This window comes from Corvus moneduloides, chromosome 9, assembly GCF_009650955.1.
Source record: "Corvus moneduloides isolate bCorMon1 chromosome 9, bCorMon1.pri, whole genome shotgun sequence".
NCBI classification, from domain to species: domain Eukaryota; kingdom Metazoa; phylum Chordata; class Aves; order Passeriformes; family Corvidae; genus Corvus; species Corvus moneduloides.
In genome coordinates, this window is record NC_045484.1 from 7,711,182 (window position 1) to 7,723,980 (window position 12,799).

Below are 12,799 nucleotides of genomic sequence, written 5' to 3' on the forward strand. Positions count from 1 at the left end.
CTGAGCAGAGCTTGTCTCTGACACTTCAAGTTGTCCTCAGGTCACTCAGGCTGCAGACCCTCATGGGCTCCTCTGCCAGGCTCTGGGTGAGCAGCTTGTGTAGCATGCCCCCTCTGCAGCAGCAGGAGGGGGACTGGGTACATGTGCCATGCGCAGTGCCAACACTGTGCCAAGCAGAGCCACACTGCAGCCTAAGAGATGGCAGGCACAGGACAGCTGTCCCCGTAATTTGCCTAAGGAAAACAGCATTAACAAGCACAATAATAAATATTAATAATAAATAAAAGAAGGATTTTATTGCCTTCAGTACTAGGGACACAGAGAACAGAATTACACAGGATGAGAGATGCTCTCCACCACCAGAGCCCAAGGGTGCTGGCTGAGGATGTGGTGCCGCAGCAGTCCTGAGCCCCCACCCCCCCACCAGCAGCCCTTCCCCAAATGCCAGGCTGTGCCGCTCCCAGCCACCACCTCCAGCCCCTCCCCAGCTCCCTGGCAGCAAATGCCCCCCAGAACAGCCAGCCGCCCCCACCCACGGCCGTGGGGGAGCCGCGTGCCTCTGGCTGGGGCACTGCTGGGGTTTTGGACTATTGTGTGAGCTGGCCCACAGTCAGGTGGGCTGGGGCCAGGAAAATGAACTGGTGCAAGGAGAGCAGCCAAACCCCTGGCTGAGCCCGGCTGCTTCCCAGCAGCGCGAGCGCCGAGAGGACGGGAGGCAAAGGGCCTGCGCCGAGGACGTGGCAAAGGGCACAGCTTTTCCATGGTGTTGCAAGGCACATACTTCACAGGGGTGTATTGCTCCTCATCCTCCTCCTCACTGCCCCTGGAGCTGTTTGTCTTGCTGCAGGATCAACCTTTATTTCCTAACAGCCACACACACACATACACTAATAATAATAATAATAATTAAAAACCCCACATGAGCCAGTTAGTGCTCACACCATGAAGGAAAGGCAGCTGGCTGGCAAACTGAAGCCCATCATATTCTGTGTGAACTGCAGAGGGGAAAAAAAATAACGTAACAACATGCTGAAGTCATTATGCAAGGCTGATGCTCTGCTGGCGGCTCATCCCAGCTGAGCACCAGTGTGCTGGAGCTCCTGGGCCCAGCTCTGGCCTGGGGCTCGGCCAACTAACATGGGATCAATGAACAGAGCTCCACAGACACTCTGGAATGGCAGCAGTTGGCTGCACTCAGTGTTTGGGGCAAATGGAATGCTCCCCCAGTGCCCAGCGGGTGGCTGTCAGTGCTGGCGAGGCAGAGAGGGGTGGGTGTGTGGGGCTTGAGTGTGTGACCTGTGTGGGGCTTCAGGAGAAGGTGCTGTGGCTGTGTCCCATGGAACTGAAGCAGCCCCTCTGCCCCAGCAGGGCCAGTGCTGCTCCACAGGCTGTTGTTAGCAGTGAAAAGTATTAAATAGCACAGACAAAAAACTCACTCAAACAAAAACCAGGAAGAAAAGAAAAAAACCCTAAACTCAAAAAACCTAAACTTCACAAATGCATCTGCTGTGTGAAATCACTTCCCTTGGGCCAAGCCTTCAGCCATGCAGCCATGAGGGCTGGGGCAGGCAGCAGCAGGATCCTGGAGAGCCAGGTGAGGGGTGGGCAGTGTCTCAGAGGCAGCCCAGGCCCCGGGGCAGTGCAGGTTGTTCTGTCTGTAGTGCTTTAGTGGTAAGTGCGGGCTCCCACTGCCCTCCTGGGTGGCTGGGGCTGGGCTGCCCCTCCACACCGCTGCATCCCAGGGCTTTCAGCTGAGGGAAGCTGCACAGGCAGGGATTTGGGCAGGGACTGATGAGGAGTGGGGCTGTCTGGTCAGGCCCAGCACCTGCAGGGGGGAGCTGGACACTGCTTCCTCCTGCTGCCCGGGCACACCGCAGTGAGAGAGGCCTGGGTGTCTGCTGTGATGTCTCTGGCTCACCTCCGGCAGCCTAACAGGGACAAAAATTAAAAACAACCCACAATTTTGGACAGTGCATAAGTAGCAAGGATGGCCTGTGTCCCCCCATGCTGCATGGGGCCCCCAGGACTGTCCCTGGCAAGGAGCCAGATGAGCTGCATAATCCCAAGGCAGGATGTGGCCACTGGGTAGGGTCAGGCACAGGAATGGGCTAAAGGGGACTGTCCCTGCCGTGCCCACGTGCCAGGAGCCCCAGGACCTGCCAGGGAAGGGGCTCAGGCTGGCGGCAGGACCTGCTGCATGCCGGGTGCTCCCCTGTGCACTGTCACAGGAGCTACTGCAGGGATTTGACAATGGCCCTCAGGGCATGGGGCGTCTCTGGGACGGAGGGGGACGAGCTGTAGAAGGTGCCAGTGTGATTTCTGCGCTGCTCTCGGAGGTACGGAGGGACAGAGGAACTTTTGATGTGGAGGATCCTGGTGTCCATCACCTCGCAGTCAATCTGCATCATCACCTCATAGTCCTGCCCATTGATCACATTCTCTGCAAAAGTAAGGATTAAGAAAAAAGGTCAGAGGTAGCCCTGCAAGCCAGGGATCCAACAACACGAAAAGCAGAGCTTTCTGGGCCTTTTTTCGTCTGGAGCAGGAGCTGCAGTGGGGGAACTCCCTTTCTGCAGCTGCGCACATGGAGCTCCATCTCACACAGCAGAGCCCCAGACTGCTCGTGACACCTCAAAGAGCCCAGACCACATTTAGCATGTGCAGTCACACCTAGAAATTAATGTCTTTTATTTCCCCTTCTTCATCTGCACATAATTACTGACGGAGTTTGCACTGTGTAACATTTATTACAGAACTGTTGTTCTTGAGCCACTAAAGTATGAGAGTGATTGAAGATACAGTTTATTTAAGAAAGCTGAATGCTTCACTTTCTGTAACCCTCTTGACACTGAGGATCTTGAGGAATTTCTTCACCAGTTTATTAATAAAAAAAAAGCTAAAATGTGATCTCTCAAAAGAATTAACTATGCCTCACTCCTGTCCTGACCTGGCTGTTGTACTTGAGTGATGTGGTGACATTGGGCAAGGCCCTGACAGACCCCTGGACACAGGAAGACCCAGACCAGCACGTGGGACCCCAGTGCGGCCCCAGGCCCGGCACATCTGCTGCCACAGGAGCTCCTGGGCTTACAGGCTGTGCACATGGCTAGCATCTGCTGCCTGGATTTAAAGGTGGGAGACTATTCCCTGCAAAGACAGTGTGCCCAGGAATGCAAGAGCTGAGATCGGATTTCCAGGCACGACCAATCCTTTCAGAGTCAGAAGACTGCCATTGGCAGGGTTTCCTTTCTGTGCAGAGGAGGATGGAAGATCACCTAATGGAAAGCGTATGGACTGGAGGAATGCAATATACATTACTAATTTTTACTGTTTTCCTGGATTAACTCTGACTCTGGATGACAGCTGACAACTGTGGCCGGACCCTCTTGTACCCCACGCCACCTGCAGAAGCCATTAGATCAACTATGTCTGGTATAGTAATGAAAAGCAGGAGCAAACCCTTGCTAAGGGGACTGAGAGCCTGCAAGGGAAATCAAAGCTCCCACCTGCAAGAAATGAAATGGAAAAAGCTCTGTATGTGCCACAGAGAGATCGAAGCCAGGAGCAGCTGTGCAAGTCTCTGTGCCACTGACCCAAAACCCCTGACAAGCACCTCGTCCCTCCTGGATGCTGTGCCCTGCTGATAAAGCCCTGCTGTGACTTCAGGTGCCGTGTGCCCAGCCGGGACCCTTTTAGAGGCCATCCCTCCAGGTCACCCTTCCACTCTGCCTTTGGATGTGCTCTTGGCTCCCACCCAACAGGCTCAGGACCAGTCAGCAGAGGGGGCTGGGCTGCTGGTGCCCCTCAGGAGAGGGGGCTGGAAAGGGGAGCACAGGGGCACGAGGGGAAGCTGAGGCGCACAGAGCCTGGAGCCAGCAAATGGGCACACATGGGCTCCCTGTGACACAGCAAGCTGGAAACACAGTTCCTCAGCCCTCATGCTGCAGTGATAGGACTCCAGCTATGTGAGAAACAGTGCTCCAAAGCCACAAGTGGGTGAGGTGGGATGGGATGGTGGCCAGGGCCAGGAAAACCTCTTGGTAATGCAGTGAGTTTCCCTGACTGCCCGCAGCAGCCAGCACAGAGGGCTATCATCAGGTTCCCGATCATTGCACAAGACAGAGGGAACAGCAATCCCAAGGGCTGCCCAGGCAAGGGAGGGAGCTGTGCTGTGTGGGTGGCACTGGGGAGCATGGGAACCAGCCCAGCCCATTCCAGCCAGCTGGGATCCCACTTCCCCCAGTGCTGACACAGCTCCCTTGCAACAAAGCGTGCCAGGATTAAGCAAGCCACAGCTCTGCTACCCCATGGCAAGAGGAGCTGTGTCTTCTGAGTCCACCACAGCAGAGGGAGCTGGGAGGAATCATGCTCACGATGAGCTTCTCTGGCCAGCAGGCACACAAGGGACGCACACCCCCCAAGCAGACACTCACAAAAAGTACCCAAATCCTGCCCTGGGCCTCTGAGTTAGCCCAGAAATTAGAGGCAGGTTTAAATCTGGCATCTGATTCTTTCCCTTTTTGGGGTGAAGGTATTGAACTGCTGCAGAAAGCCTCTGCAAAGGGATTGATCTCACAGGGGTGAGGGCAGTAGTGGGAATGGCTCAATGCCCACTACAGGCATTTCCAGCAGCCTTTCTCATTACCATTAGCTCCCAATGGACACAGGACAGGAGGTGGGATGTTCCCCAAAGACAGCAGTTACTGCTTGGTGCTCCTGCCAGGCACCTGGACCAGCTTCGTTGTAAGGAGGGGTCTGAAAGTGGTGACAGCCCCAGGACACCCGGTCCACCCCAGCCCAGGGAGGGGCTGATGCTCTGTGAACACCCAAAACAGCAGGCAAACGTGACCTGAGTGCAGCTGGCACAATCCCCTGTTAGGGAAGACCAGCTCACTGTCATTGCAAAAAACAATTCCACACGGCTCCATCCTGAGCTCCATGCCATTACACTGCTTCATGATCTGGATGAGGAATAGACAGCATACTTAGAGATTTCTGGAAGATGCTAAACTGGAGAGATTTCAACCACCTTGGAGTGGCTAGATTGGATGAGACTACAGTTTTGATAAAAGAGAGAAGCTGTCCAAAATCTTCAGAATGCATTTCAACCATGGCCAGAGCTGGAAAACATGAGTAAAAATGGGGCTGGGCAGAAGTACTACAGAAAAACCTTGAGGACTGCAGAGGATCGCTGTGGATAAGCCAGCAGAATGACAGGACTAGAAACAACAGCTCGACTTCAAGAGAAACATATTTAACTTTGACCGAGTTTCTAATGATAATGAAATACAAGCCCCGCATGAAAGTGCCTTGGGGAGATGAGAGGATCTCCATGACAGAGAGTTTTTAAGGAAAGGCTGGATGACCAGCTGCCCATCAGCCCCTCGGGTACCTTGCTCCACACAGGCATACTTGCATTCGCTCCTGGTCTCTCTGATCCTGCCCTTCTGTGAGTTGCAAGTGCCGACTCATGACTACAGCTGCTGTCAGCACCTTCCCAAAACTCAGCACCTGCAGTTGTGGGTTCTCCACTGGACTCCACGGTCTGATCTGATCCCCAGTACAAGCAAATGATTTTGCTTGGTGATTCCTGTGTCAGATCATTTAAAAACAGCCTTGTCAGGCTTTCTCTCCTCCCCCTCCCATGCGGTACCAATATCGGGGAGGCACCAGCAGGGCAGAGGGTGGGATTCCAGAGGGGCCGTTCCCAGTTCCCAGCAGTGAGCTCACCAGCCGCGTGTGGCTGATCCCTGGAGGGGTCAGTGTGTGTAACTGGTGCTCAGGCCAGCCTGCACTGCCCTGCCTGAGCACACACCCACCACCCTCCCAGGGAGGCACAGGTAGCAGGGTGTCTGTGAAGCAGGCCTGACAGCCCCAGGCTGCTGCCTGCTGCTCCTGTGCCAGCATGCATTACACAGGGCTGCCTAACGGCCCAGAGCAACGCTGACACTGAGTGATTTCTAAAGTTTATTGTCTTGAATTACCTACGACTGATGTTTCGTGGGATTACGTAAGTGAAAACACAGGAACGGATCTCCTGTAGAGGTGTCTGGATTTATAAATAGATTTATTGCTCCTCTTTGAAGTTCAGAACATACAGTTTCTCACACAGTGCAGACTCAGGCTTAAGGAGCCATCCTTGCTGGACCAAGAGCCTGCGCTGCAGTTAATTATTTGTTAACAGGTTTAAAAGCCATGCTTCAGATGATTGACTATTTCAAATTAATAGCAAAGGTAATTGTGCCAAGCGTTGCTGCTCTGACTGCACTTTCCCAAAGAGCCTTGCTAGCTCCTGTGGGCTGTACCAAACTCCCAACACAAGCCTGGTCTAGGAAACAGAAACCTAATTCCCAGTGCTGCTCTCCCCCTAAAAACAATCATGTTGCAATATCCAACAGATGAAAGCTGAAGTCTGCCGTCCAAACCAAAACCAAATAAGGCTGAGGGTATTAACTACTGCTACAAATTACTGAGGATGATGGAAGATTGTCTTCATTTGAAGCACTGGATTTTCAAAACTGTCTTACTGAAAAGACCATAAAACCAAAATCCTCCTTCTTCCCTCAGCAGCACAGACATCCATCAATCAGTTGACTGTTCAAATGTCTGTCTGTGAGACTGAGCACCTACTTCTATGGGAGATGCTCTCTCAGAGAAAGGCAGAAGACAGGCAGAGGACAGGCAATGAAACTTTTGTTCTGCAGTTAGTCAGAACAAATGGTGATGTCAACTGTCTCTCTAGACTTCAACTTTACACATATTGTTGGGCTGTTCGGCCCTACGGACACATCTGTCTTACAGATGTAATTCTGATAATTTATCCTTTCCTGCTTACATACATCTTCCCCAAAAAGCTCTGCTGCAGCAAATGTTCATTGTGAAACGGGTGTCTGCAGAGAAACTGAAACAGAGCTCCCCTGAAAGGCCACCTGAGCTTGCTGGAGTGTTTCAAGGCTGTAACCAAACACCATGGAAAAGCTCTACAGCTTTCTGAAGGTGTACTCACGCCATAGGTACATTTATAGAGCCTTATTCTACCAGAACTATGAATTTTACCTTACTCTGGGCAATATCACAGTGGATTACCAAAAAAATATTCTGTAGGAGCAATACTTCATCATTCAGTGAGATGCTCAGTCCTCAGACCCTCTCCTAAGGCCCCAGCTGCCTTTGAAGCAGATAACCCGTGTACCTACTGGCTGGTTTCTGAGTAGGTGACTTTAAAATGGTCAGAACCTGCCTGGCTCTGTATCTGCTGTGCTCACTGAACACACATTTAAGGTACTATCAGCCACACAGATCTGGACTACATGTCCTTGCTCCTCGTAAGGTACAGGAAGGGAAATGACTTGCCCCATCCTTACTTTAACTACCTGTCTTTGTCAGTAAGGCTGCAGAATCATCCCCTCCTTGTGGACAACAGCAGAGGGTGAATTTGCCCTTGGAACCAGCTTAATTGATGTCAAAACAGCACACAAAACATCTGTGTGTAGGGTGATCCAAACCCACCAACTCTCTCAAAGCCATCTTTGCTGAGCAGCTACTCACACTCTGTGCTTTCCACAATTCCTTCTAAAGAGAAAGTTTTCAGTCTGTATCAGTGTTAATTTACCCTCGGAGCCCCTTCTGCAGGCCCATCTCTCACAGCAGCCGGAACCAGGGCAGCTTTCAAAGAGCCATTGATGTGTTCCAGCACCTGGGTGCTTTGTGCAAGCTGCACCAAGCTGACAATGATAAAGTTTAACTTTAAGAATGATTTAGCACCTAATTACCCGAATAGTTTTTACTGTAACCTGCCCTGGCCCAAACCAGAGCTTATGTTTAGGGTAGCAGGGTTCAGAAAGCGCGAGCTTCAGGAGTTGAAGGCACCAGCTGCACTCTGGCACTGGCCTGTTGAAGGGCTGCAGCTGTCCCCACACATAACTCAGGGGGCTTTCTCCGCGTTGTCACTTCTGCAATCTTCCATCTCATCTCCGTTGAGAAGCCCTGACTGTCCTATCCAGCACATCTGGACAATGTTTCCATCTGAAGGGCTGGTATACACTACCAAATAAGTATATAAATGAAGCAGTGTTACAGACTAAAAATACACTCACTGCAACAACGCAGCAGGATTCCTAAAACATTTACAGATTGGCTTATTAGACAGGATTGTTTGAGGCAAGGGAGAAAGTTATAGTGTGACCCAAATAACTCCCCTTTTTAAATGCAAATTCCCACTTGAAACTGCTTCCAAACAGAGCGGTTGCAATGATGTCACCTCTGTGAACTCAGCTGTCCTCAGTTCCTGGCACAGGCTAAGTGAGATCCTGGCATTTCAGTCTCCAGGTCTCCTACCACCTCTCAGACTGTGAGACAGGCATCTCCAGGAGTACAGAAACAGGGCCATGGTCTGAAACACTGGATCCACATCATCAAAGTCACTTTGACAAGCCACGAGCTGACAGCAAAGAGACAGGGTCTCTCTCCATCTATTAGATGAGTCTCTCTCATCTATTGGAGCAGTGGTGTCAGGGGTTATCCAAGGGAGATATACACAGGCATGAGAGGTAAGCAAGCAAACTGGAGAAAACAAGCTCTCTGTGGCCTCTGAAGTAAATAATGGAGCCACTGGAGAGACTGGCACTGGCTGTGGGCGAGGAGCATCACGGGGCCTTAGCTTACACCACCGTGTGATTTTGGTCAGCAGCACCTGTGAGCAATGAGGTCTGTGCCAGTTGGTGCATTGCAGTACCTGGTCTAGACTGGGAGGTCTCAGGGAGAGGGAAGGAAAGTTGGCTCTTCCCAGGCACCATTTCCCACCTGACTGCCCACCTCTTCTTTCAATCTTCCTTCCTGCTGCAGTCACTTCTCTCTAAGGAAAGAACATGAGCTACAGAGGATATGGCCCAGTGTGGACTTGGTGTGACTGCTCTCATTTTGGAGAGGGAGCCAATGGTCATCTCAGGAAGAGAAGATCAGACTCACCAGTGTTGACCCTTGCAGGCACTTCATTTAAAACTCCCTCGGATGGAGCATTTCTCGGAAAAACTGAGACATTTCTGACAGCTCTGGCTGTGCATATGTGCGTTGTTGGCAGGGTAGCATTGCTGCAGGATGACCATATTTAAAATCTAACCAGCTGTGACAATGCTAATGACAAGAGGAAAAAACCCAAAGAGAAAATAAAGACAAGGGTCAAAGGAGTTCTGCTGCACAAAAAACTCTTGGGAGTGAAGGAAAGAGGCTAGAGGAAGAGCAATGCACTTAGAACCATCCCATGCCCACTTGGGAGGCACTAAAAGGATAAACAAACTTCCCCCACTGCCTGCAAATCCAGACATACCCACTTTTACAAGACATAAAACTGCACACAGGAGAGTAGCCTGGAAAGGCATTCCAGTAAAGGCTTCTTTCAAGAACTAGGGCTAGAGGGCTTGGCCCAGGACGAGGGCACTGCTCCCTATGAGTGCATCGGGGAAGGACTGGGAGCCACGGCATCTCCCCAGCACAGACCTGCATGTGAACAGACTGGTAACGACCCCTTCATTGCAAAATGAGGCCATCTGTTTCCACCCTCTAGAGAGACGCTAATCTGTGAGTGAGCCTTCCCTCTTGCCTCACAAAAGCTTGCTTCCTTTTAGCAGTCTCAAAGAACTATCTTTTTCCAAGTTTTCTGAACACTCAGGTGTGCTACTGTGCTGAAGAGATCACCCTTATCCTCACTCACTCTCCCTCTGGGGCCTCCAATGGAGCACTAAGGTAGGACTTTCCTCTGCAGGAGCTGTGCTCTCTTCCCAATCTGTTGCATGTGCCAGGACACACTCAACTCTCACAGATTCTGCCAACTTGTGCAAAACTGAGACTTCAGTTGAAGCAATTTTTTAAAAGTTTGCCTTGTCACCTGCCATTTTAATGATATTTATACAGCCTCAGTGGTTAACACCAGCACAAGAACACTTTACTCCTTCCTTTAGCAGTGCTGACTTCCACTTTAAGTGCTCCTTTACACCTTGGTCCTTCCCAGGCACTAGAGATTCCCTGGCAGGCTTACTCTGAAAAATATTTTTATTATTTTTTTTATGCCTCAGGCATGCTGTTCCTCAGTATCTTTTTCTGGCTTAACTTCTCATGGTTTGAAATTTAGTCTGCCAGAAATTATCCTCTTTTTTTCCCCTATTCCCTCATTTGGCTACAATGTCTATTGTTTAAAAGATATCTTCTTACTTCTATGAATTGACGTGAATGTGTTTCTTAAGCCCACTGGATTTTTTAGTGTTCTTTTAAAGATTTTTGCAGCGAGCTTTTAATCTTTAAACAATCTTCATTTGTCAGCATTTTAACCCCACTCGTTTTTCCTTTAATGTTTTCCTATTTTATTTAGCCCTTAGCTTCGAACTGTGGCACTTCAAGTTGTAGGCACTTATTGATAGAATTAATTTAACTACTGGACCTAATTTTTATTTTCAAGAGGCAGCATCACATTCTCATTGACATGGGCCTTGCCTATCACCCAGTATCACTTGGATCCTGGTGTTAAAGTGCGTCACTGATTTAAGACACAGGGCTGGTGGGAGACTCTATTCCCTTACAGTTGAAATGTCTTTATAGTTTGGACAGTATCCAAAGAGTGAGCTGAATTTTCCACCTGTCTCACTTGGATACATAAAGTTACCTCATTTATTTAGATACTGCAATCAGCTCTTGCTTGTAGAAGAGATTTTTAACACCATCTTCTGTCTGTGTGGGGCAAGCACTCTCCTCCCCATGAGCTTCTGTGATTCAGTGTACTTGTCAGTTAATTATGAAACTACTGCAGAGCCTGTCTGAATGCAGCACACTAATGAAGAGAGACAGCCCTTGCAAACATTTGTGTCTCCCAGCTACAGCAACAGGAGATTTACAGCTTTAATGTACGAGTCCTGCTCTGAAACAGGGGTGCCTCCTTTCCCATGGAGAGGGGCAGCTGGGGCTGGCAGTCATTTCTTCATCCACATTCACCCAAAGGCATTTGTGCTGTATGGGGATAAGGCACAGCCTCTTCCTCTGGGGCTGCTACAGAGTCAGGCAGGATGGAGGGAGATGATTTATTTAATGAAGTGGTGAATGACCCAAAATGTTCTTCAGGAGCCCAGGATGTGTTTTTCAAATACTTTCCAAGCCCAGAAGATGCCCAGGAAGCACACCAACCAGGAAGCACTGGGGTAAGGTGGGCTGTATGAAGAGGTGAGAGAAGTGCAGCATGGAGGACAGAGCCAGGATCTGAGGAGCAGGGAAAAGCCTCCCAGCCCTGCTGGCAGGAGTCTCCTTAGAGACTGTGACCCAAACACCGAAACAGGCCCTCTCAGACTGCTGTGTTTTCACCAGTCTCTAGGTTTACTCCAGTGATGTCCTCAAGACACAACTCATAAATGTGAACCTCCTCTACCAGCTCTGTTGCAGCTTTTCATGTTTTTACAGGGTGAGCTCATTATGGATAATTATGCTTCAGATCACTGCAGAAATAAAGAGCTACCAGAGTTGGCCCACATATCACAAACATTAAACTGTGTTTGCCACCTATAATTTCACACCAAGAGGAATTATATAATCTTGAATTTACGACATTTGAAGATATATTAAGGCAGATTGCCTAGGCTGGAGGCTAGAATTACAACATGCTGCACACAGCACAAGGTAGCCAGGACGGCAACAGTAACCTCAGAGATTGGGGTGAAAGTTCCCTCTTTGCTTTGCAGCACAGTGCTCTCTGTGAAGCTTGGGAGAGCACATGTCCATGGCAGCACCAGCATGCAGGGCTAAGGAACATCCAGGAGACACATACACGCTCAGTTCAAACCAATTCTGCGGCTCTGCACTGGCGTCCGTGCTGCCAGCCTATGTCACGGGCTTCTTTTTAATTATACTTCGTGAATGTTATAGAAGTGTGTCATTTGTATGGAAAAACCAATCTGCTGTAATAACTCCACACTGGCATTGGAAACACTAAGTATGAAGCCCAATTAATTGATGACTAATTCTCTACCCCCTTGGTGAACGGCGCGTTCCCAACAAAATGCCATCTGCAGCAGTTATCCTGTCTGCACAGGGAACACCAGGCCCACTGCCGCTTGGCCTGCTCCAGCAAAACCCATGAGATACTCTTTTCTGTATTAATTAACAGGCAAAAAGGCACTGAAGATCCTCTGAAATAACCTTCCTGTTATTTTGAATGCATAAAAATAGATTACTCATTTAGCAATTTAGGTAAACAGCTCGTTATGAAAACTCATTAGGGAATAAGCCTTCATGATTTCATTTCTTGATCGTTTCCTGTCCAAATAAATAAACATGAACTCAAGTGACACAGATTCCATTACTTTTGTGCACAGATTCTTGAATTATTTCTTTCATACTTTTTTGAATAATTTAATCTCCTCCTTTCTATCAAAGGCAACATATTAACAAACATGGCTGGGGCGAGCAAAGTCTTTCAAAGATAACAAAATCTGTTGAAAACTTCTATTTAAGATTTAATCTAGGCAATGATCAATTCTGATTCAAAGAAATGTAGTGAAGTTTGAGGGAATATTTTGTTTTGACAAACTGCACTTCTACATGACTTTGAGAACAGAAATGCAAATATCAGCATCTTACAAGATTATTAAAATCTGTTGTTAAAATTCCTTGTTAAACTATGTTCTGCCATCATTTCAATCCTGACCTCTGAAGCACAGCTTTACATGAGCAGGGGAGCAGAAGTACATCTCTGACATTAGCAAATCCTCCTAATTACAGGAGAACCACAGTACCCTGACATGCTGCTTGTCCATGGCTGCAC

The 12,799-nt window shown here is 49.2% G+C and overlaps 1 protein-coding gene across 2 annotated transcripts in view; it reads right to left on the minus strand.

Annotated features, from left to right (window-relative positions):
- Positions 1 to 268: 268 nt before the first annotated feature.
- The window catches only part of ATF6 (activating transcription factor 6), a 73,263-nt gene continuing 60,732 nt past the window's right edge, over positions 269 to 12,799 (minus strand). For both annotated transcript variants that reach the window (XM_032117315.1, XM_032117314.1), the window contains exon 16: positions 269 to 2,440. In XM_032117315.1, the coding sequence (XP_031973206.1) occupies positions 2,232 to 2,440 (209 nt within the window). In that variant the 3' untranslated portion in view covers positions 269 to 2,231. The remainder of the gene's footprint in view (positions 2,441 to 12,799) is intronic.